General features: G+C 49.0%; 1 protein-coding gene across 9 annotated transcripts in view; it reads right to left on the bottom strand.

Annotated features, from left to right (window-relative positions):
- ptprk (protein tyrosine phosphatase receptor type K) overlaps positions 1-21549 on the bottom strand; it is a 137480-nt gene extending 115931 nt beyond the window's left edge. For 3 of the 9 annotated variants that reach the window (XM_077016599.1, XM_077016600.1, XM_077016607.1), the window contains exons 1-2: positions 21355-21541; positions 19758-19781 (exon numbers count right to left, since the gene is read on the bottom strand). In XM_077016599.1, the coding sequence (XP_076872714.1) occupies positions 19758-19781; positions 21355-21427 (97 nt within the window). In that variant the 5' untranslated portion in view covers positions 21428-21541. Of the gene's footprint in view, positions 1-19757; positions 19782-21354 lie in introns of all 9 variants that reach the window. The other 6 variants (XM_077016603.1, XM_077016604.1, XM_077016602.1 and 3 more) reach the window with 4 other exon arrangements.
- Between the last annotated feature and the right edge of the window lie 4325 nt (positions 21550-25874).

Genomic DNA, 25874 nt, shown 5'->3' with positions numbered 1-25874 from the left:
AAAAACCCGCGACGACCGGGACAGGATGTGAAATACGGACATGTCCCGGGAAATACGGACGTTTGTTCACCATATCGTACTAGGAATACATTTAGCAGCTAAGTGATCATTACTGACGTTGAGGCGGTAACGAAGGTGCTCCTGTGATAAGCGAACTCCTTCCTACATAAAGTGCAAATAACACTATTTTTGTTTGTAATTCCATCTTGAAGTTTCTTGTATTTAAATTTCCCATTCTCGTGCACGGAGAAACATTCCACGGTGCAAAAGTGTCCCATGCGTTAAAATGCGTTAATATTTTTAGTGCGTTAATTTTCCTGTAATTAATTAATCGAAATTAACGCGTTAAAGTCCCACCACTAAAAAATACACAAATAAATACTTGAAGTTTAACTTTTTGAATGGAATTATGGAAATTAATCATCTTTTCCATGATATTCTAATTGTATTTTATATGTATGATCATATGGTAGAGAGAGGGATATAGAAAGAAAGAGATTTACAGACAGAAAAAGAGACAGATATACAGAGACAAAGAGCACTAGAGTGTGTGTGTGTGTGTGTGTGTGCCAAGGCAGCAGATTTGTGGTCAGCAGCATTTTACTGTTCACATCTGCAGGAGGTGATAAACCCACTAGCAGAGAACCTCGCCCCTCCCCTCTCACATACACACACACACCTTTACACTCCTCTACACACAGAGTAAAACCTCAATGCCTGCTTGTTCGTCTTTTATGACTGCTTTTGGAATAACAAACCCTCCAGCAGGGCTAAGGGTTAGGGCTAAGGGTTAGGGCTAAGGGTTAGGGCTAAGGGTTAGGGCTAAGGAGACATCCTGGCAGCCCTGCTGTAGCGTGTGCTCAGTCCAGGCGTTTACGCTGTGTCCAGCCTGAGCGATGACGGGTGTCCCAGTGTGGAAGGCTCTGCGCACCTCTCTGAGGGACCTCCTCTCTCTGTCCGAGTGCCAGAGACCCTCAGGCCAGTGGAATGGTGCTCCCCCGCTAACACGGCTCAGGCAGGAGCTGCTAAACTATCAACGTTTCCAGGATCCCGGAGCCACGGCCTGAACGTGCGGCGTTCAGTGAGGCGTCGCGGACGACATGACGGGGACGGAGCTGAGCTACAGGCTTCCCACAGCCTTCCCACAACAGGCAGAGTAGTTCTTTAGTACATCTGCCCCTCACCTCCACCCTCTGAGCTCCTACCAATGTTTTGTACAGCGACAACAACAAACACACAAAGTGTGTGAGGGGTGAGTAGAGGGTGAAAGTGAGTTGGGGTGTGGGGCGTTGTGCAGGACCCCCCCTCCCCAAGTTTGCTGTTAAATGACCTTGGATATGAGTCGTTATATGAATGCAACAAATAAAAACATAAATCAATATACAGTGCTTTGCAATGCTGTCTCTCATTATGTTGTCTGTGTGTGTGTGTGTGTGTGTGTGTGTGTGTGTGTAGTGCGTGTGTGTGTGTGTAGGGGGTGCTGCAGGTACTCTGTTGGTTTGTACCAGACTGAATGAGGTTTGGGGAGTTTGAGGTCACAGAACACAAATTACAGTACTCTGGGCCTAACCCCCTCCCCCGAGGAGCAATCACTCCGTGTGTGTGTGTGTGTGTGTGTGTGTGTGTGTGTGTGTGTGTGTGTGCATGCGCGCTCACATGTGCTTGGAAGTAATGTGCCACATTTCTGTGAGGTTGTGTAAGGTAACAGGAGAGGTATTTCATTGAGTGTGTGTCTGTGTGCTTCTGTGTGTGTGAGACAACCTGAGATCTGTGTGAACATGTGCGTGTGCGTGCGTGTGCGCACGTGTGTGTGTGTGTGTGTGTTCATTGTCAGAGCAGAGCACATAGCCTCCGGCCGTGCAATCCAACCCTGCCCCACACACTACCTGGTGTTGGCCACGCCTCCGTCCCACCTCTGACTCATCCTGACTCCGCCCCTCTACCACCAACCTGCATCGCACATACATTGCAACCTCCAACCAAGTCAGGGCTAGATACCCTGACAGAGGAACAGCCAATCAGAACGCAGAGCCTGGGGAAGAGGTTGGAACCTCTCATGTGATGTCATTTACAAGAAACCCCACCTCTCTGTTCCTCCTCTTGCTGAGTAACACCTGGTCACATGGAGTCTGCCCCAATTTAGAGGTTCATGTGTCATGTGGATCAGACTGGTTGAGAGAAACCAAACTGTGCCTGCGCCTTTGTGTGTGTGCGCCTTTGTGTGTGTAGCAGCAGGAGCTAACAAGTTAAACAAAACCAGCACTTAGCATGACTATGACACGATCATTATGAAAACTCAAATGGTTACTCCCCAACCAGAGTGTGTGTGTGTGTGTGTGTGTGTGTATTCCTGTTAGACCACCATGTTTCAGGAAAGTCCCAGATTTTGTCCAGAATGTTCCACTTCAGTCCCACTAACCTGCGAAGCAGCAGGAGTCTGTGAGCCCAGGAACCAAAGCGAGATAACACACGATATACACAGGAACGCTAATCAAATAGTGGAAAAATCTGGAGAAAATGTGACCTGGTGACATGGTGCGTGTGTGTGTATAAACGTAAACATTTGAAGCCTGGCACAGCAAGACACGTAAAGAAAATAAAACAAAAAAAAGATTAGGTTTTACACACGTGTGCGCACACACACACACACACACACACACACACACACACACACACACACACACACACACACACACACACACACACACACACACACACACTGCATTCAGAATGCGTCTGCTGGGAGCTGAGCTGGAAAGGCTGTTTTGGTGCGTTATCAGACGCGAGATGTGATGTAGATTTCAACACGGCTGTTTGCAGATGTTCAGGGCAGAGACAGCACACGGCTACGATAAACAAACGTCACCATAAACACTGCACAAGCAACACTGGATCAAGTTAACCTGTACTATACACACACACACACACACACACACACACACTTGTGTACCACCCCTGCCCCCAACACACACGTACACACAGAGACACTCTCTCACACTCCAACTTAACCTCTACTGCACACACATACATGAAAGTGCATACAGAATGACACAGAGACTCCACACTTCCCCCACACACACATACTTCCTGGTTCTTTGTACGGAGCAGTTAGCGCATGCAAAAGGTTTAAACAAAACACACCCAATGCTTCTTGCTGCAAAACAAACCCCACGGCCCAATCAGGAAGGGCCTTGTTGAGAAAGCACACACGCTCAATGCTCTGCACGTGTGAATGGTGGAGAGAAATCTGCTTGATTCAGGGAAACAAATCCCTGATAATCAGTTTTATTAAGGCACAACTCCATAGACCAAAGGCCTGCGACTGGACCATCTGAAAGTCACTCTGCTAGCCATGAAAAACCCACTATAACCCCCCCCAAAACATGCCCCCCCCCCCCCCAATCTATGTCCCTCAACCAAATACAGCAGCTATGAACGGCCCCCTCACAGCCCCGGGTGACACCTCCTCATATTCTCCCCCACTGATGGGGACGGGGTATCTGCTGGGGTATCTGCTGGGGCACGTCCAGAAGAAGCAGGTGTTGTAGAATGTTCCCGAACATCTCCATTTCCCTACACACTGGATGCTCGCCTGCAAGGAGACGCTACAATAATTAGCTGGCACAGGCTGATCTTGCAGCCGGACAGAAAGAAAAGACAGAAGACTCTTTGCAGCATGTCCCCTGTGAGCCGACACCGTGATGATATGCCATGGACTGTGGGGGAGTGAGACCACAGTGTCCAGACCCAGATCTGCAGTGACCCCTGAGGTTGTGGGCAGTGAGGCAAGACATCACAGCTTGGAGGCGATTCTATCATTTTTGTTCAATTCTTCTTGCCTGCAAGACTTGATTAAGATTGTGAACTTGATTGGGAGAATTTGATTAATTTTTGCTAATGAACTTGAACTGATCCAACCAGGACAAGATAAACTTGATGGTAGTCTGGATTTAACTCTTTATTGTTAATATAGCTCCGCTCTCCCATGTGTTTACATTAAAACACCTCAAACAGCTGAAGAAACAAAGAAGCAGTGTAGTGTCCTGAACAGAGGACAGGGGCTTGTGGGTAGAGGTGTGAGTAAGAGCAGGACCTTGTGGGTACTGCTGGGTTTGAGTGATGACCAGCCTACACCACCGAGCCCGTCCTCTTCCCTCTCTGAGTCTCCCTGCTCCGTGAAGGAGAGGCACCAGAACTGTGCTGTGAACGTTTTGCCGCTTTGGACCTCCTTCCTCCAAGATCACGCGGTTCCACCGAGGGGGGACGAGCTGGAAATCACAGTGCGCACCCCCCCACCCAGACAGAGAGTTGGCTGTAGCACCACCACCACGATGCCCTGGGGGCGGAGGACGAAGACAGACCCTGGGTGGAGCGCTTCCTGTGGTAGGTGAACCTGCTCAGACACCCTCGGGTGGAGTTGGAGCGCACCAGACGTAGACCCAGCACTGGCCGGGCCGCGAGAGGCTCGCAGGACGAGACGTCCTCCCACACGCCTCGCTAACCCAGCGCCGTGACCCAATTCCAGACCACAGAACCGCATGACGCAACGATGAGTCGACGGCGTTGGAGAACCAAATGAAGAAGTCCTTTAAAACTAAACGAGGACGTCAGAGACGTCACAGAGCTTTGGGCTCGATAGCATAAGGGTGTGTATTCTAACCACTCCACGGACAGATACGCTCACCACCAGCAGAGACCAACCCACTACCCTGCAGGAGAAACACACACGACTGAGTGAGTGTGTGTGCATGCGTCTATGTGCATGCATCTATGTGTGTGTGTGTGTGTGTGTGTGTGTGTGTATATATGTGTGCGTGTGTGTGTGTGTGTGTGTGTGTGTGTGTGTGTGTGTGTGTGTGTGTGTGTGTGTGTGTAAATGACAGAATGTGACATTTGTCGTCTGGAGATGAGAACGAGACGAAGAAGAGGGTTGAAGAAGAGTGGGCCATCTGGAGTACAACCCTGTTCAACACCTCCAGCCCTGTGTCCCATATGGAACACACCCTCTGCCCAATACTCACACACACACACACACACACACACACACACACACACACACACACACACAGCTCCAAAACAAACCTAATGGTGTTACATGCCTCTGTATGTACGCTTTTTCCTTCTAACCGCATTTTTAACCGGAGATACACAATAAAATATGACAAATGTCATATAATAATGGAATAGTATTAGAGACACACACAGCTACATTACACTGCAATGGTTTTCCACAAAGACAAAGAGATGGCAATTAGTGAAATTTAAAACTGGGTCAAACTTTTCCGGGAGACACACACACACACACACACACACACACACACACACACACACACACACAGCCAAGATGACTAAAGAGTCCACCATTATGTGACCAGCAGCCCGGAGAGATGCGACCGAGGTCATTGGAGACAGCCGCGTGCCGGAAGGAAAACTCAAGACAGCACGGGCGATGAAAGAGTGAGAATGAGAGTGAGGGGAGATGGAGAGTGAGACAGTGCGTGTGTGTGTGAGGGAGAGAGTGTGAGAAAGAAATGGGAGTGAGATAAATAATTCAGAACACATACATCTATTCACATTTACATTTGAATTGAAGTTCCTCTAGTTCTGACCCTGAACATAAAGAGACATGCACACAGCCTCAAACAAGTAGCACATTTTCTCCTGAATCACATCAATATTAAGTTCACTGAAAACAAATCTACAACAGCCAATGAAGCGTCCAGATCTCCTCAGTGAAGAGGCCATTGGCTGAGCTACTGTGTGGGTGGGGACAAGAGGGGGCAGGCTCAGGGGCAGGGGGCGGAGTCATTAGGGCAGTAACAGAGAGAGAGAGAGAGAGAGAGAGAGAGAGAGAGAGAGAGAGATTACCAGTTACCAACCCCACTACACACAGTCACCCACCTCGATAACACACTCACTACACAACCACTCACCCACCCCCTTACACGGTTACTCACCATGCTAACACCACAGCCTGGGAAGTGTGTATTCAGTGTAGGAGGGGCCTGTGTGATGCTTCCCTTATCCTCTAAATAAAGTGAAAGAAACGTATTCACTGGTGTCTGAGGAAGCAGTTGCCCGAAACGATAAACATTTAGTTCATTTTAACATAATCTGATTTTCTTAATGGAAAAATCAAACCAGCAGGGTTTATTTAGACTTGTTTTCCCCCCCCTCAGACATCCCATTCGTGCTTCTCTTGAACTTGAATAAAATGAGCACCGCATCTGCACGACAACATCTGAGTGAGTAAATCAATAAACATTCCCGTCTTGTAATGGAGTTGCGAAACCTTGGCAGTGAGTTAATTGCGGAGGCATTCATTCCCAGACAGGTTTGGCGCGGTGACTCGCTCTGGGTGAACAGCTCGGGCAGCGTTTGCTTCTGTCTGCTCCCCAGCAAGCCTAAATGATACCCTTCACGTTCGAGTAGTGTCAAAACTTCAGGAAGCAGTAGTGATTTCACGGTAATTAAAATTTAAACGCACTGCTAGCCACCAAAGAGAGTAATGCGTGCAAACAGCGCACGCTGTAGCAGAAGGGTGAGATACTTCCTCTCTCTAACACACGCATGGACACAAAGGCACAGACATGCACACACACAAGCTGTGCGCATGCACGCACACACACACACACACACACTTACACACACTCACACTCAACCTGCAAATGGATGTTTTCTGCTCCAGACCCTGCTGAAAGTGCATTGTAGCTGAGCACATTCAGATGAGTCTGAATAGATCAAAGTAAAGGAGAATACACATCCATGCACACGCACACACACACACACACACACGCGCACACACACATTCCCTCTGGAACTCCTCACCAACACAAAACATTCTGTTTCATTTCTTCATCCCCATCATTTCAACAACTCAGAACTTGGTAAATGTGAACGAGTGCAGGGAGAGAGCGAGAGAGCCGTGTGTGTGTGTGTGTGTACAAAAGCAGCTTTATTAAATCACAGGGTTTTATTAAAGGATCTTCCTCTCAGCCAAACTCTGATTAATTGCCAAATAATGTTGGATATGTAAGAGATTCAGCCCACAGGACAGGACAACGAGTTCTGGAGAAAGCACCCCTCTGCTGAAGTTACCCTAGCTTCCATGTACACACATGTGCTCTCTCTCTCTCTCTCTCTCTCTCACACACACACACACACACACACACACACACACACACACACACACACACACACACACACACACACACACACACACTGTCCTGTACGCTCCATCATGTGCGTGTGTATGTAGGCATTTTCCAATCGCATAAAACAATGAGCACAGACAGCACCACCAAATCTAAAGCTTTCACAACATCACCAAAGAGGGGTGTGTAGCGGGAGGGGTGGGGTGGGGGGGGGGGGGCTGATGAACACTCTGGACACGCGTGTGTAGCGGGGGGGGGGTGATGAACACTCTGGACACGCGTGTGTAGCGGGACAGGGAGTGATGGACACTCTGGACACGCGGGTGATGAACACTCTGGACACGCGTGTGTAGTGGGACAGGGAGTGATGAACACTCTGGACACGCGTGTGTAGCGGGGGGCGAAGAACACTCTGGACATGCGTGTGTAGTGGGACAGGGAGTGATGAACACTCTGGACACGCGTGTGTAGCGTGTGTGGGGGGGGGGGGGTGATGAACACTCTGGACACGCGTGTGTAGCGGGGGGGGTGAAGAACACTCTGGACACGCGGGTGATGAACACTCTGGACACGCGTGTGTAGTGGGACAGGGAGTGATGAACACTCTGGACACGCGTGTGTAGTGGGACAGGGAGTGATGGACACTCTGGACACGCGTGTGTAGTGGGACAGGGAGTGATGAACACTGGACACGCGGGTGATGAACACTCTGGACACGCGTGTGTAGTGGGACAGGAAGTGATGAACACTCTGGACACGCGTGTGTGGCGGGACAGGGAGTGATGGACACTCTGGACACGTGGGTGATGAACACTCTGGACACGCGTGTGTAGCAGGGGGGGTGATGAACACTCTGGACACATGTGTGGAAGTCTCAGCACTTAGACTCTCGTACAACTGGCAGCACTAAGCCATAATGAGGAAAGGGCAGCGTGTTTGATCTGCTCTGTAAGACGAGAGAGACGGAGAGAGGACGAGCAGATCCAGCAGTGTTCAGAACACACTCTTGGGTGTAGGGAGACACACACACACACACACACACACACACACACACACACACACACACACACACACACACTCTGGGGTGTAGGGAGACACACACACACACTCTGGGGTGTAGAAACACACACACACACACACACACACTCTGGGGTGTAGAAACACACACACACACTCACACTCTGGGGTGTAGGGAGACACACACACACACTCTGGGGTGTAGAAACACACACACACACACACACACACACACACACACACACACACACACACACTCTGGGGTGTAGAAACACACACACACACACACACACACACACACTCTGGGGTGTAGGGAGACACACACACACACACACACACACACAGGATTCTAGGAAGAGAAGATGAACAAAGAGGAAGAACCAGAGTAAGAGAGCGAGTGACTGATAGCGTGTCTGAAAGCCAGTTAATTCTCGACCCCCTCTCTACTTCCTTCCCTACAGGAAGGTGAGTGTCTCGCTCTCCCTCACACACACACACACACACACACACACACACACACACACACACACACACACACATTAAAACAATTTCACCAAAACATCAAAGACAAGGGGGGGAGGGTTCAGCCAGAGGAGGACATTTAATTCAGTGTCTCTCTCACTCACACACACACACACACACACACACACACACACACACACACACACACACACACACAGAGGTCGAACGCGCTGCAAAAGTTGCTCGCTAAGAACACGCAAACACAGCGCGTGCGCGGACACACACACACACACACACACTGAAGTTCTGAGTGTGTGGGCGGTTCAGACTGGAGACGCTGAAGTTGCGTGTCACCCCACATCAAAGCATCATCGCTGCCCCGGCAGTCATTAAGACCGCCTGTCAGAGAAAAGGCTTACCAGCGTACAATTAAAAACCTGCCAAGGTACGTCAGACACACACACACACACACACACACTAATTACGAGGTAGGCCTGAGAGGGCTGTGCCTGAACTCCACTGGATCAGTGATGTACAGAGAGCAAGTCATGGAACACACCCACCCGTCTCTCTCTCTCTCTCTCTCTCTCTCACACACACACACACACACACACACACACACGCGCAAGCAGACCCCAGACCTTACAGCAGACGTTGATGCTAATCAGTAAGTGAAGGGTAAATATGTGGGTTGCTCTAAACTGAATCTGTGTGTGTGTGTGTGTGTGTGTGTGTGTGTGTGTGTGTGTGCTCTAGCCCCTGGTACTTTGCAGTCACTATGTGCTGTGGACATCAGCTTACTCAGTGTGCGTGATAAGTCTCAGAGTGAAGATGTTCAACCTTAAGGACACTAGAGAGGAGGAAGATGAGGATAAAGTCTTCACCAGGACTCTCTCTCACACACACACACACACACACACACACACACACACACACACACACACACACACACACACACACACACACAGCCTGTACATGTGAGAACTGGTCAAGGCTTGAGCAAAGATGGCTGCCAGATGTTGGCACAAAACCTGATAAGCAGTTGCACAGCCCTGTCCATGCAGAAGGATGAGGGGATAGAGAGGTTTGGGGAGGTGGAGAAACAGAGAGGTTTGGGGAGGTGGAGAAACAGAGAGGTTTGGGGAGGTGGAGAAACAGAGAGGTTTGGGGAGGTGGCTCCGGACCCAGAGTACTCATTGGTAGGCCGACCTGTTTACCACAGACAACAAGAGCTTTGTGCTGGAAATCTCCCACAGTGCACCAGGGCCACCAGTGAACGCTCACATGAGTCCACACACGCGTCAAAGAGCCCCACTCATCCTCCCTCACATACACAAACAGGTGCTGCGTGGAGGATGAGGGAGGGGAGGGGAGAGGGAGGGGGAGGAGAGGAGGGAGGAGAGAAGAGGGGAGAGGAGGAGGGAGGAGAGGAGAGGGGAGAGGAGGAGGGAGGAGAGGAGAGGGGAGAGGAGGAGGGAGGAGAGGAGAGGGGAGGAGAGAAGAGGGGAGAGGAGGAGAAAAGAGGGGAGAGGAGGAGGGAGGAGAGAAGAGGGGAGAGGAGGAGGGAGGAGAGAAGAGGGGAGAGGAGGAGGGAGGAGAGAAGAGGGGAGAGGAAGAGGGAGGAGAGAAGAGGGGAGGTTCTGTACAGCTCTGAGCAGACAGTGGCTGTGCCTCCTCAGAGACGTCCGCACTCCTCAGGGCATCATGACCATCACACACAAAACTACCTGGGACTGCGATGCTGTTCCTGACCAACACACCTAGTGAATAGGCACTTTGGGAACCCACTAACCCCCCCCAAACCCCACCCCCGGGAAAGGGGTGACTCTCAGGACTTCGCAGGTCTCTGATGTCTGATTTCAAACATGCATGTAATCATTTGTTTGCCACAACTCAAACTGTCTGGAACGAGAGAGCGAGAGAGTGAGAGAGCGAGGGAGCGAGAGAGAGCGAGGGAGCGAGAGAGAGTGAGAGAGCGAGGGGATATCTTGCATTCAAGGTCAAAACTGTCACAGACTTGTATTTTCACAGATGTGAGCATGTCCATGTGCACACAGAAGAACGTGAAAAGGTTAATTTCCTGATTAATGTAGGGTACAATAGTGTCTGGAGAGAACATTCACAGAGAGATGAAACACTGTGTGTGCGTGTGTGTGTGTGTGTGTGTGTGTGTGTGTGTGTGTGTGTGTGTGTGTGTGTGAGAGAGAGAGAGAGAGAGAGAGAGAAAACACACCATGTCTGACTGAGCACTAATTCATAACACATTTAATACATGTGCACCTTAGTGACATCGCACGGCTTCCCCTCTCACATCACACACACACACACACACACACACACACACACACACACACACACACACACACACACACACACACACACACACACACACACACACACACACACACACACACACCCCCCTAACCTACAACACCCATCATTTCCTCCAATCAGAGGCTAATTTCTCCCACTCAACAAAACGAGGAATTCTTATTGCACTCTGTCCCTTTTTCTCCGTTAATCAAACACACACAAACACACACACACACACACCATGAGTATGACGGTACCCCTCTGAGGACAAAAAGGCTACAACTTTATACAACTACATAAATGATTAGTGTGATCATGCTGTAACACACAGAGAGTGGGTTTGGTAGTGATGACACTAGAGTCATTAGGGTGGTGGTGATGGATGTAGTGATGCATATGATGGAGGAAGTGGACAATGTATGTGTCATCATTAGAGGAGATCGGGTGGATGTAATGGATGTGGTGCAATGAGTAGGTACTGTGGATGGAGACGATGTGGTGGTGGTGGTAGATATTGTAGAACTGGTGGTGTCCATGATGGAGATGGTTTTAGTAAAGGTGGTGAATGTAGTGGAAATGGATGTGAATGTAATAGATCTAGTGGAGGTGGATGTGAGATGTAATATATATGGGGTGGAGGTGGATGTGAGATGTAATATATATGGGGTGGAGGTGGATGTGAGATGTAATATATATGGGGTGGAGGTAGGGCTGAACGATTAATTGCATTTGCGATAATCTCGCGATATTTTAAAACGCGATTCTCTAACCGCACATGCTGCAATTTAAACTGGTCACGTGACTTGGGAGCGAGCCGAGCCGAGGACGAAGGGAGCAAACCCGAGCAGGAGGCAGGGAGGTGGAGAAGTGAAGTTAACACAGCGCACTTTAACTTGTTGCACAATGGCTTCAGGCTCGACAGAAGCTGACACAACTGAAAGTCTAATACCAAAGAGGGGCAGCACATCAGTTGTGTGAAATTACTTTGGTTTTTAAAAAGATGCTGCTCAACGTCAGGTACCCTGCAAAACGTGTCTTGCTACTGTTGCTACGACGCTTGGAAACACTACAAACCTTCTTCAGCATTTAAAAAACACCACAAAGCCTCGTATGATATTTGTAAGGCTAAAATGCCAACGACCAGTGCTGCGTCTTCAGATACACCAAAGTGTTTCTCTGTGCTTATACAGCTTTAGTATGCGGTGAGCAACGAAATACCGTAAAATCACGCAAATAGGCGCAATAAGATTTAAAGCACGGATGAATCGCAAAGGCACGGATAGCTTGACTGCGGTCCAGCAGACAGGGTTCACTGACCGAACCGTTTGAAAGTGTAACTCCTTATGGATGTAATTGGAAGCGGCACGCTGAAATAACTCGGGCAGTAACGGAGTTCATAGTGAAAGACATGATGCCCGTTAATGTAGTGAACAAGCCCGGCTTCATGGCTTTGTTAAACACACTGGATATGCGCTACCAAACGCCCTCACGCACATATTTTAGCCAAGTTGCTATACCTGCAGGGTTGCCAAATCTCACGCATTGAGCGTCTTGGACTAAAAAGTTACTAGTTCGCTCTGGCGCCAACCACAGGCGATCGATCGCGATATAATAATAATACTTAAATTTTGTTTGAAAAGTTGGCAACCCTGTATCTAAGCTGTATAAAAAATGTCAAAACCAGTGGGAAAAAAAAATCGCGATTTTAAATCGCAATCGCAATTTATAGATAAAAAATTGCAATTAGATTATTTTCCAAAATCGTTCAGCCCTAGGTGGAGGTGGTGGATGTAATGGATCTAGTGGAGGTGGATGTGAGATGTAATATATATGGGGTGGAGGTGGTGGACGTAATAGATGTGGTGGAGGTGGATGTGAGATGTAATATATATGGGGTGGAGGTGGTGGATGTAATAGATGTGGTGGAGGTGGATGTGAGATGTAATATATATGGGGTGGAGGTGGATGTGAGATGTAATATATATGGGGTGGAGGTGGTGGATGTAATGGATCTAGTGGAGGTGGATGTGAGATGTAATATATATGTGGTGGAGGTGGTGGATGTAATGGATCTAGTGGAGGTGGATGTGAGATGTAATATATATGGGGTGGAGGTGGTGGATGTAATAGATGTGGTGGAGGTGGATGTGAGATGTAATATATATGGGGTGGAGGTGGTGGATGTAATAGATCTAGTGGAGGTGGATGTGAGATGTAATATATATGGGGTGGAGGTGGATGTGAGATGTAATATATATGTGGTGGAGGTGGTGGATGTAATGGATCTAGTGGAGGTGGATGTGAGATGTAATATATATGGGGTGGAGGTGGTGGACGTAATAGATGTGGTGGAGGTGGATGTGAGATGTAATATATATGGGGTGGAGGTGGTGGATGTAATGGATCTAGTGGAGGTGGATGTGAGATGTAATATATATGGGGTGGAGGTGGTGGATGTAATACACGAGATGGATGTAGTGGAGAGGAGCTGCATGAATATCCATCTACGTTTAGAGCACACGCAGCCCAACGAACCCCAAACGCTGTGTGGAGTCCTGCTCCAGACTAACCTCTGACCTCTCGTCTGGCTAATTCACTACTGGACACCACGCATCTTGTTTGAGCACAGGAACCCAGACCTGAAGAGGGCCCCAGCTCCCCGACCCCCACGAGGCCCCTCCCACCTCTCCAACCCCCACGAGGCCCCTCCCACCTCTCCAACCCCCACGAGGCCCCCACCTCCCCGACCCCCACGATGGCCCCCAACCTCCCCGACCCCCACGACGGCCCCCAACCTCCCCGACCCCCACCTCGGCCCCCAACCTCCCCGACCCCCACGAGGCCCCCACCTCCCCAACCCCCACGAGGCCCCCCACCTCCCCAACCCCCACCTCCCCAACCCCCACGAGGCCCCCACCTCCCCAACCCCCACGAGGCCCCCACCTCCCCAACCCCCACGACGGCCCCCACCTCCCCAACCCCCACGAGGCCCCCACCTCCCCAACCCCCACGAGGCCCCCACCTCCCCAACCCCCACGAGGCCCCCACCTCCCCAACCCCCACCTCCCCAACCCCCACGAGGCCCCCACCTCCCCAACCTCCGGGCGTCTCCGAGCAAGTCTGGGAAAACCATTGCCAGAAAAGTGCCGTTCAGACACAAGTGGCCCTACACTGCACCCCGCTGAGATTTACAGCCCACAACGATCTTCCCCCAAGACACAATCTCCATGAAAGACGTTTCCTGGAGTAAAGTCTGAAAGCAGCTTGTTCGGTTTTAATGTGAAGAGACAAAAACACACTCTGCTTTTAACTGGACGGTTGCAACACAGAAACAACAAGATTTTACATTAAGATTTCCTCTGAGAGAGAGTAAACTATTCCCGCAGCATGAAGGTAAAAAAAAAACACCTGTGTGTGTGTGTGTGTGTGTGTGTGTTTAAGTGTTGTGTTATTCAGCCATTTCAGTAGAATCACAACCACTTAACCTTTAACCCTACTGAAGCTGCCTTTTTATTTAATACCCAACAGAAATCTCCCTGCTCTCACTCCTTCCCCTCCTTTATTCCTCTCCCTCCCTCCCTCATCCCGCTCTGTCCCCTCCCTCCCTCCCTCATTCCTCTCCTTCCCCAACCCCTCCCTCCATCATTCCTCTCCTTCCCCTTCCTCCCTCACTCATCCCTCTCTTCCCCTCCCTCACTCATCCCTCTTTCCCCTCCCTCACTCATCCCTCTTTCCCCTCCCTCACTCATCCCTCTTTCCCCTCCCTCACTCCTCTCCATCTCCCTGTCCCCCAGTCTCCCTCCATCCCTCTCTCCCTCCCTGCATCTTTATCTATCCCCCATCCCCCACTTCAATTCAGTAATACTTTATTGGCATGAATGTTACAAGTTACATTAGTGTCAAAGCAAATTAGCAGAACCAGGAAAGGTAGAAACAGGTAGAGAAACGAGATATAGATAGAGAGAGACAGAGAGAGAGAGAGAGAGAGAGATAGAGAGAGAGAGACAGAGAGAGAGAGAGAGAGAGGGTTTCTGCTGTGTAAAACTATCCCTCACACACACACACACACACACACACACACACACACACACACACGTAGCTGTGTTCTAGAGCAAAGTTCAGATTTTTGTTTAACACGCTTGCACAGCTGGTCAGCTCTGTTCTTGTAAGTTCAAATAGAGTGAAACGTGGTTAAAAACCACATGTGGGAATGGTTGTGTGTGTGTGTGTGTGTGTGTGTGGGGTTCAAACCATAAGCAGCTCCTGGGAACCCACATACCTCAACACTCTGGAGGGGTTAACAAGGAAGATGGATGGAGGTGCAATAAACCATGATGGTGGGGGTGTATGGACAGGGTGTGTGTGTGTGTGTGTGTGTGTGTGTGTGTGTGTGTGTGTGTGTGTGTGTGTGTGTGTGTTTTCATCATATGGGCATCTACTCTGATTTATCAGCAGAAACAAAGAGATTTAGAGAACATTACACAGTCACTCCAAGAGTATAGCTCTGCCCAGCGGTCAGTCCCACACACACACACACACACACACACACAGTGAAAGCTGACATTGCAGTTAAATTGGACAAGCAAGTCAGTTTTTCACCGAAAACAAAGTATAAAAACAAAATAATTAAAAACAAAAAGTGAGCAGACCCTCACAAGCAAGAAGTCAGCAGACCACGTGCACGCCCCTGGAGTACGTGCACGCCCCTGGAGTAGTGTTCCAGTTTAAAAGCACAGCAGGAGTCCATTCACTCCTCACACAGCAGCTCAATATAAACTATTGCAAGTGTAGCATGAGACTGCACCTCTCACACACACACACACACACACACACACACACACACACACACACACACACACACTCATATGCATGCACACGCCTGCACACTTTATCTAAAGAGTGTCTGCCACCAGGTGCGTGTGCAGACATGTAAATGAACGCCGAATGCAAGGGGAGAAGGAAAAATGAGAGAGAGAGAGAGAAAGAGAGAGAGCGAAAGAGAGAGAGCAAGAGAGAGAGAGCAAGAGAGAGAGAGCAAGAGAGAGAGAGCAAGAGAGAGCGCAAGAGAGAGAGAGAGCAAGAGAGAGAGAGAGCAAGAGAGAGAGAGCAAGAGAGAGAGAGCGAAAGAGAGCGCAAGAGAGAGCGCAAGAGAGAGAGCAAGAGAGAGCGAAAGAGAGAGAGAGCAAGAGAGAGAGTGAGAGAGAGAGCGCAAGAGAGAGAGAGAGAGAGAGAGAGCGCAAAAGAGAGAGAGCGCAAGAGAGAGAGAGCAAGAGAGAGAGAGCAAGAGAGAGCGAGCAAGAGAGAGCAAGAGAGAGAGAGAGAGAGAGAGAGCGAGAGAGAGGGGCAGTGTCCACGAAAAAGACAAAACATTGCTCTGGAATTCAAGGGTGAGGGGGAGAGGAGGTGATGTGGGAGAGAGACGTGGGGGTGGGGTGGGGGAGAGGAGGTGATGTGGGAGAGAGACGTGGGGGTGGGGTGGGGGGGGGGGACGTGTCCACAGTGGGGGCAGGACACACCACTGACGCCACCCCAAAAGGGGCAAAAAGCAGGGTGATTTTCAAATCACCCCAGAAGTAATTCACAGTAGTCGGTGCCTTGAGCTCTGTGAGGCGTTGAGAAGAATTCAGTACAGTGAGCTGTGCACTCACACACACACACACGCACACACAGTGTACTCAGTTTCAGTTAGCACCCCTCAGCAGTTCAAAACTCAACACATTCTTCTGTTACACACATACACAATTATTGCCTCAGCACTAGACCAGCACTAGATTATTTTCTCCAAACTTCTGTTCAAACACTGGGAAGAGTTGCAGACAGAAATAACTCACTGGCTCTAACAGTGCAAAATAAGACATGAACTGAGAGTTCACACCCCCACACCAGAGGGAGGGGCCCAGGACACACACACACACGCACGCACGCTCCCCACAGAGGGTTTACACTCCCACATCAGAAGGAATGGACCAGAACACACACACAAACGTTTGCTCCAACAGAGTTTACACTCCCACACCAGGGGGAGTGGTGCTGGACAGACACACACACACACCTGAAACCGGCATGTGCCAGTCCCAAACGCCGTTGTGCTCCCTTTAGCTGAGTGAAGAATCGACCGCACTCAACACTCAGTACCAGATTCCTCCGCTCTAGAAACACATGTACCAGCAAATTCTCTGCCTCACTCTCCATCCTCCAATCTGCCCATCACACACCCTCATATTTGAGTCACACTCGGAGCAACCCCCCCACCCCACAGCAGTGGGACTCTGAGCTCTGAATGCAGTTGAAGACATAGAAACGTGGAAAAAAAAAACCCAGCTTAATACTGTGGTTTCTGACATGCTGAACACCCTGCTGGAAGGAGATTACCTGCGGGGTGTGTGTGTGTGTGTGTGTGTGTGTGTGTAAGAGAGAGCTCGTCTTTGTTTTACCTCCACCCCGACCACAGGCAGATGAGTTCATGACTATAATCAGCTCAGTCGGTTTTAAAGGTGTACCGATCTTCTCAGGAAAGGCTTAAAAAGGAAACTTGCCCTAATGTTCATCCCTTCAACTACTCACCCCCCCCCCCCCCCCCCGGATCAGTAAGGGGGTGGGATGGTCTCCCCCTGGATCAGTGCGAGAGATGGTATGGTCTCCCCCTGGATCAGTGAGGGGGTGGGATGGTCTCCCCTCTGGGCGGTCACTGAGCTTTAAGGAGCTTAAGGCAGAATCCCAGAGCCAACGCCACCCATTACGGCTCTAATCCACAAAGTGCTGCACTGACAAGGAGCACCGGGCCTGCACACGTTTGTGTGTGTGTACACGAGAGTGTGAGATCGGAAGGAAGGCAGGAGCTTGTGAGAGCCTCACGCATATGAGTGAGGGAGAGAATGAGGTGTGTGTGAGTGTGTGTATGCGCATTTCACCTCTGCATCTACTTCTTTAGCTCCATGACCCCCTCCCCATGTCTAGGTACCTCTAGAGAGGTCATCGTCTTCTGCATCTGTGTGTGTTGGCGATATTGCCATCTGCAGGCCAAATATCCACTGAGACCTTATTCAGAGGGTCAAGCTGAAGGGTCATGGGTCACCTCAACATTACCCTCCAGGTGTATTAACGGCACAGTCCATGACTGGAACTGAAAATGAGCCCCTAAGCTTTAACAGCTGGAAAACAGCCACGTTTTCATGCAAGGCAGTAAAAATGTTGGCGCACACATGTGCTCACCATAACATGCCGACAACCCCCCCCCCCCCCCCCCCCCCCCCCCCCCAGGAATTATTCAGCAGTCACTGAATTTCAGTGAGTTAGATTAAAAATCCATACCACAGCAAAATAAATAAATAAATAAAAATCACAGACACATTTTGTCAGGTATTGATTTCACGTGCATAATCTCAAACACTCGCGCAGAAGGACAAAGGGGAAAGACTGCGCAGCGACAATACCTGTCTGCTGCAAATAGATGTTCTACCTAGTATGCAAAAATGAGCATCCCTCACGCTTGTGCTGCGTTAAGCAAACTTGCGGAAACAGCTTCTCTCTCTCTCTCTCTCTCTCTCTCTCTCACACACACACACACACACACACACACACACACACAGGAACAAATGCGCCAGACAGCCGGGCCAGTCTCGGTCTCACGAACCACGGGCTCCGCACGCGGGATGTTGCTTCATCGAGGTGTAATCTCAGGGCCCCCGCCAATACAAACAAGCCTAAAATAAGACTAACCACAAAAATAAATTGTACACTGTGAACAATGTCCAGTAATTCCAATAAAGATATTCAAAAATGATTCCCCATCATCATTTGGGCTACTGTAAGAAACAGTGAAGTGGTTGAGGGTTGGTGTGTGGGGGCGTGTGTGGAGAGAGGTGTCTGGTTGAATACGACCAAACCACAGCTCAAAACAGAATCAATAAAGCAAAATGGTTGTGTGTGTGGGGGGGGGGGGGTGTATTATAATTCCCATCTGAAAGCCGCGCGCGTCTGGTGGTTGTCTCTCTGTGGAGCGCGCCCATCTCATGCGGTGAGCACGATTACGATGTCGTTTTCACACGGACGGGACGAGGGAGGTCCGAAATAACGCAGCCTGCTGAAAAACAAGCGAGATGCCCAACTTCATCTTCACCCAGGTTAGGCCTCGTTCAACCAGACAAACACACAGACAAACACACACGAAAGACGATCCTCACACCACTGAAAACTGAAACGAGCGCCTTCAGACTGTGAATACAGTCCTTACATTAAAACATTAAAATCATGGGCTGGCTGCTCGAGTGTCCTTAGGTCAGTCTGGAGACCTTGTTCACTAACCCTGAAGAACACACTCCGCCCCGCCCCCACCACACGCACGCGCTCGTGCACAGTGGAGGAGCGAGACCCTCGCGCGCGCAGAGAGAGAGTTAGTTTAAAAGAAAGATGTGTATTTGTCCCCAAGAGCCATTCACCAGTCCTTACTCCCTTTGTATCCTTTGAAACCCATTTTCAAAGTCAACACAAGAACGTTCCCTGTTCGAAAGCAACGGGACAAAAGAAATGTTCACTTTGCCCTTCGAGGCACCCGCAGCTCCCCGCGCGTCCCCGGCTAAATAAATGGACATTCGGAAAACGTTCATTTCAAACCACTTGTACAAATTCGACGTGGGGTGAACGCGGTCGGTCCTTGTTGGGCTTTTTGAGGTCTGCATGAGACGCGCAGGAGGGGACACGGGGCCTTGGACACGGGGTCACGCGGAAAACACGCTGGGGTCAGATCTTAATGAACATGAGGAAGACGACGATGATGATGATGATGATGACCATGGCAGACACTCAACTCACCTTTATCCGCGTGTCCCATTTGCACTGCGGCCAAATACGAGAGAGAAAAAGAGGAAGAATACGGATTAGTCGGATTAGCGCGCTAATTTGCCTCATCCGATGCTCGCGCTGCTGGTCCTCATTACCCTGTGGTCCTCATCATGAACACAACATCTCCCATCCTGAACACCTTCCCGTCTCCCAAACGTGCAACTCTACATTTGTCATCCGCTGTTTCTGATTACTTTAATTAAATTAATCCGAGAGTCAGACCTTAGGATTCATTAAATTGGCCGTTAGCCGGACAACATTCCCCACGAGAGATGTGGGGTATCGGCTGGCAGATGTGGAAAACAGTCGCGCTTCGGATGGTCGGCATTAAAGTAAGAGTTTGCAGTTAACTAAGTACATTTAGGTGACATGTGCTTGAGAAATTAAATACGACCAATGAAAGATAAATAGGGCGAGAGGAGCAAATGTTTGAAAGTAGAAGTTAATGGTCAAGACCTACCGGGGGGAAAACAAGCATTTATTAATACAGTACAGAGATAAAGGATGTCTCGTTACTGGCGGCTGCAATGTTTGTCCGCGCTGCATCGATAACCCGCACAAATATGTTCTTGGGCTGCGGGGTTTTACCTGCATTTTACACTTTTATACAACGAAAAAATACGCTATTTAAATACATATTTAACCAATGAATTTAATCAAACCTCAAACGTGGTCGCTCCTGTAAAAAACTCCTATAGCTGAAAAAATCCTGTAACTGAACTACTGCTTGATCTACTGAATTGTGTTAATTTGATCCAAATGTTGTTATCCACGCATAAAATGTAGTGTAAGTAAAGGGATATTTGAGCTATTGATGCTAAACTGTTTATTAAAATTTTCACAATACGTGAATAAATAATAAAGAAAAGTTTAAAAGTGGCGGCCGTTCATACAATCGCTCACATAGCTCCGTGTACTTTAAATACGTGTAAAACTCCCCTAATGTCCGCTCTTATTTATTTATCTGAACCGACACCACACTCGCTGGAAACTCTTTACCGAATCCTGTAAGCTCTTTTGGTTTTCATACAGATTTGTCTGACAGCGTAACCAATATCAAGGTCTTCACTCCCGACATCTCTAGAAATACTTCAAACGTTTGCAGTATCGTTCAATACGGGACGCCAGCTCGCATATAAAGATCTGTTTATTGTGCCTTATTATCGACAGCGTGATAGACCATCAGTCACAATCAGTCCACGCGATGCGGATAAGGATCAGTTTAAGAAAAGTTTTCTGGTTCAGATAAGGGGAACGAATCAAGCCGTGAACCCAAACGCATTCCTGTTGATCCGCCCGGAACACCTCCGGGAAGAGCTTACAAAACTCACTCCGCACCCTTTACCTGCGATCTTGGAGGAATCGCCAAGTACTCTAAATGTATAATAACTCCAACACCACCACCAGCACACACCGCCTCTCTTTTACGCACTTTCAAAGCCCCGAGATACTTTTCCCACACGGGTGGTGTAACAGCGTGCAGGACTCCTCCACCCCCCGTGAACGTGCACCAACACTCCGACACAACTTCACCTCGCTCGTGCGTTAAAGGTCCGTCCGTACTTACCGGCTGTGTACTGGGCACCGACGCCGCCGACTGACGTGAGCGTAAGTAATAACCCCAAAACGACGGTATCCATGTCTATTTGTTGAGTTTACAAAGTTTCGAAACTGTTTGTAAATGTTGTTATTCCAGCCGTTCCGCGCGCCCCATTCTCTCCGCCTCGCGCTCTCGGATACTTTGTTTCGCTGCGCGTGGAGAGAAAGCGCATGACGTCAGCGCTGTCTCCGGTTTGAACGCGGCCGTATCAGAATGTCGCTCCTCGGGAGGTCAGGCGCCCCCTACCGACTGCTGACTGCCATCTTCCATTCCTCCTTTTTTTATCCAAATGGCGTGGAGCAGCTGCGTTACGCACAGGTGAATGTTACTGTGGTGCAGTGTTCTTTCACCGGTCATGGAGTTCCCAGCAGTGCGCAATAAGTTCCAGTATCTAGGACAGGTAAATTAATAATTTAACTCCAGTTATGAACCTCTTGAAAGCGAAGGGATACGGCAATCCAGAAAATGAGGAAGGCGGATAGCTGTAAAAATAACAATAATAATAATAAATTGAAAACTAACATCACAAATAAGCACAAACTGTGAATGTGTGTGCGTGTGTCTTTAGAGGGGGGCGCTATTGGTCAGGTATACCTATGTCAATAAATCACTTGCTGGAGTGGCTGCGAGGCAAAGTTATTATTGAATTAGATCGGGGACAGGATCCTGGGGTCATCTCGCATGTCTGTAACTATCTCTCGATATTAATAGCTGGAAGCTCCACGCTCTGACCGCTCAGTGCAGTCATTCACACACGGCTTCTGTGCACACCTCCGTGGCAAACAGGTGTGTAGCATGATTGTTTCGGTGCTGACCCTGTTTGCAGTGCACCTTGCATATCACGTCAGGTGTTTTTCACGACCTGCGCGTCTCCACGGAGGTGGAAGACGTGGGAGCGGGTGAAGTTTCAGGTCTGGCCCTCGTGCAGACAACGCAGATCAAAGGATCCAGCAGGAGGTTGGAGAAGGAGGCTCTTCAGGAGGTGCCAATTGCAAGTGTCAGAGATGTTTGGGCAACGCTCAGTTAGACTGACAAGTTCATGACACGTGAACTCCCTCCTCATATTCCTCCTCTCACACAGGGATCATCGGAGAACAGCAGAAAAAAAAACAACAACAACAACAACAGGTAAAGTCTGACAAAGAGAAAGAGAGACATGCTTGAGTGAAAAGGAGAGAGAGAGAGAGAGAGAGAGAGAAAAGTGAGTGAAGGAAGGAGAGAGGCACTTAAGAACATCCACTGACAACAAAGTGAACGTGTTGTACACAGTCAAGGCTGAAGGTGGTGCAGACATGGAGAAGTTCATGAATCCACAGCTCTGGGCTGAACATTTCATAACTGGACTCGGTATCATGCAGTGCCAAGAGGTTCAGTAGGTGAAAGGCCAAGTTAGCTTTCTGGAAACTCTCCCTCTTTCACCATCTTCTTTTTCTTTCAACTAGTATTTCCCTTTCTTCCAGAAAATAGCGATTTAAATCATGAAACATTAGAATCACAAAATGCATTAAAAACAAACAAACAAAAAGGTTTTTCCTTGGCCAATCCGTAACTACAGCCGATCTAGGCTCCTCCCATCAAAGCAGAGCTATGTCCCACTTGAACTAGGCACGTGCATGCTCCTGTGTTTTCAACATCTTCTTTCCCTTGCGAGGGGCTTGGTGATTGGACGATGAGTGGAACAGGGTGACCTGGGTCAGAGAGCAAGGCTCCGTCCACCTGCAGTGAAGGAGAATGAAGAGCACCTTCACCGCGGCAGAGCTCAGTCCTGGCCCACAGCCCTCAGGTCCCTCATGTTCTAACTGTTGACGTGACTGCAATATCCCTCATTAAGTCGGTCATCTCTCCAGTTCGTGGATGTGCTATCACTGATGTGTGATCATTTATCTTGTTCCCATCTCAGCCCAAGTTAGAGCCCAAGATCAGTTTTGCTCCTTTGAGAGTCCCCAGACCCAGACCTCTACAGTGGATCACCACTGATAATGCAGTTCAGTTCACATCTAGGTCTAAGCCAAGTCCAGCCCGGTGGCATGAAAACCACCAAACATCAACAGTATGATTAATGTATGCCGCTGATAACTTGTTCCAACAACTGCCTGTCTCTGTTTGTTTTGAAAGGGTAGTGTGCCTGTTGGAGTTGATTTAACTGTTGATTAACTGCTTTTCTGAACAAGTAGGCTATGAGACGGTCTCCATGAGCATGTGGGGAGACATCACTGAGACGGTCTCCATGAGCATGTGGGGAGACATCACTGAGACGGTCTCCATGAGCATGTGGGGAGACATCACTGAGACGGTCTCCATGAGCATGTGGGGAGACATCACTGAGACGGTCTCCATGAGCATGTGGGGAGACATCACTGAGACGGTCTCCATGAGCATGTGGGGAGACATCACTGAGACGGTCTGCATGAGCATGTGGGGAGACATCACTGAGACGGTCTGCATGAGCATGTGGGGAGACATCACTGAGACGGTCTCCATGAGCATGTGGGGAGACATCACTGAGACGGTCTGCATGAGCATGTGGGGAGACATCACTGAGACGGTCTCCATGAGCATGTGGGGAGACATCACTGAGACGGTCTGCATGAGCTTTCAGAGAGGAGCAATAAGGGAGCATTCAAACTTTTGAGGAGACAATGTCGGGATGGTCCCGTCTAAAGCCTTTGTGAATAACACGGGCGGGTGAGATTTCTCCCGAGAGCAGATAAGAGGGAAAGTGATTTTTAATGACCGTGGCTGTGCCACTTCCCACCCAATCAGGTGTGCTGAACAGTCATTCTGGTGTGAGTCATTGCTCTGTGCTTACTAATCGCAAAAAACTTTCTTTGTTCTATATGTTAAGGGCTGTGTAGAGAAAAAAAAGGATGGAAAACTGGGTAAATGTTGTGCTAATGCTGTTTAACACCTTTTATATCCTCTGCTTTAATATCTGTTATACCTCCATGTTCTTTGGACTGTACCTGGATTGCTTATTGAGAATTAATTCAAACATTATACACATCACTAACCACAGTCAACCCCAACCAGTCCCAACCAGCACAAACAATTTCAACCACCTCCAGTCAATCCCAGCACCTGTATAACACTCAGCATGATTAGTGTAGTCTTCATCTGGAAACATGTCTGAGTATTGTTAGTACATAGCACTAGGAATGGTGTTTATAAATTTAACAGGCACAGTTAACGTGTAATTGTATATCAGCTCTTGTCAACCCCGGTTGTTAGTTCAGGCCCCTTACCAATGAACATTCAAGGTGCACCAATGAAAACCTGCTTCTTCCCACCCTGGCGCTCAGGGAGAGTTGTGTAGGGTTCACTAGACCGCCGAGGCTATAACCGTGTAGGTGAGCTCCAAACTGAGCCACTCGTCCATTTGTGACCACACACTGTCCGGTGGCCACAGCTCCGCAGCAGAGTGGCAGTGGAAATGAGTGTGCCTCTCCTCAGAGCCAGGATCCTCTGGAGAGTGCTGACCTGACTTGGGCTCCGCGTCTCACGTCCATCCTCTGGAGAGTGCTTACTCAACTTGGGCTCGATGTCTCACGTCCATCCTCTGGAGAGTGCTTACTCAACTTGGGCTCGATGTCTCACGTCCATCCTCTGGAGAGTGCTTACTCAACTTGGGCTCGATGTCTCACGTCCGTCGTCCCTCACATGCTCTCAGCCGGCACCACCGTGGAAACACACCACCGGTCAAAACATCTAGCAGTTTGTTTTTTTGCTGTTCAAGAACTGATGTTTTCATCTAACCCTATCCCTAACACCTAACCCCTCTTCCTAGGATGTTTTCTTCACCACAGGTGCAACTGTGACCCTGACGGTCATGGTTTTCCATATTTAAGCTGGTGTCTGATGGTTTGATGCACAGTCTCCAAGGTCCTGGTCCTCCTCCGGTCCTTATTGTAGTTGTTTTATGGGCCGTCATGTCTCAGCAGGTTGTCTCTGTACCAGGCATCTCAAGTTCAGGAAGGATCAGTCTGTGTACTGAAAAATCTTTATGTGCAGCTGAGTCTGTCCTTCCTGAGGTATGTCAGATTTCATCAATCCAGTCAATAAAAGAGGTTCTGCTAGTGCTGGAAGCAGGCCACTGCTCACTGCTACGAAGTACTGGTATTTTTACATTTCACTATCGTACCATCACTATTTCCTGCATTCTTCCCATAAGCTCCGCCTACTGTTGTCTGTCCTCCACATATCAGGTTCTGGAAGATGAACTTATATAAACTACATTACCCAGGGAGCACTACGTGACTCTCACCTGTTCCTGTCTTCTCTACAAGACAAGCAATGTTAATGCCAGTGAAAGAAATGTTAATGCTAGTCAAGATAAGTAACTTTAATGCTAGTGTAAGAAACATTAGTGCTAAAAAAAAACAATGTTGGCTTGGCTTCAAAAAGGCACAGAGAGAACATTTGTGTGTTAGCGCCACTGCTAGCAACGAGGAGTCTGTTAGTGTAGCATCAGGAAAAAAACACCTAAATAT

Source organism: Brachyhypopomus gauderio, chromosome 9 (genome assembly GCF_052324685.1).
Source record: "Brachyhypopomus gauderio isolate BG-103 chromosome 9, BGAUD_0.2, whole genome shotgun sequence".
Classification (NCBI taxonomy): domain Eukaryota; kingdom Metazoa; phylum Chordata; class Actinopteri; order Gymnotiformes; family Hypopomidae; genus Brachyhypopomus; species Brachyhypopomus gauderio.
The sequence above is the reverse complement of the archived record's forward strand: the minus strand, read 5'-3'. Positions and strand labels throughout refer to the sequence as shown.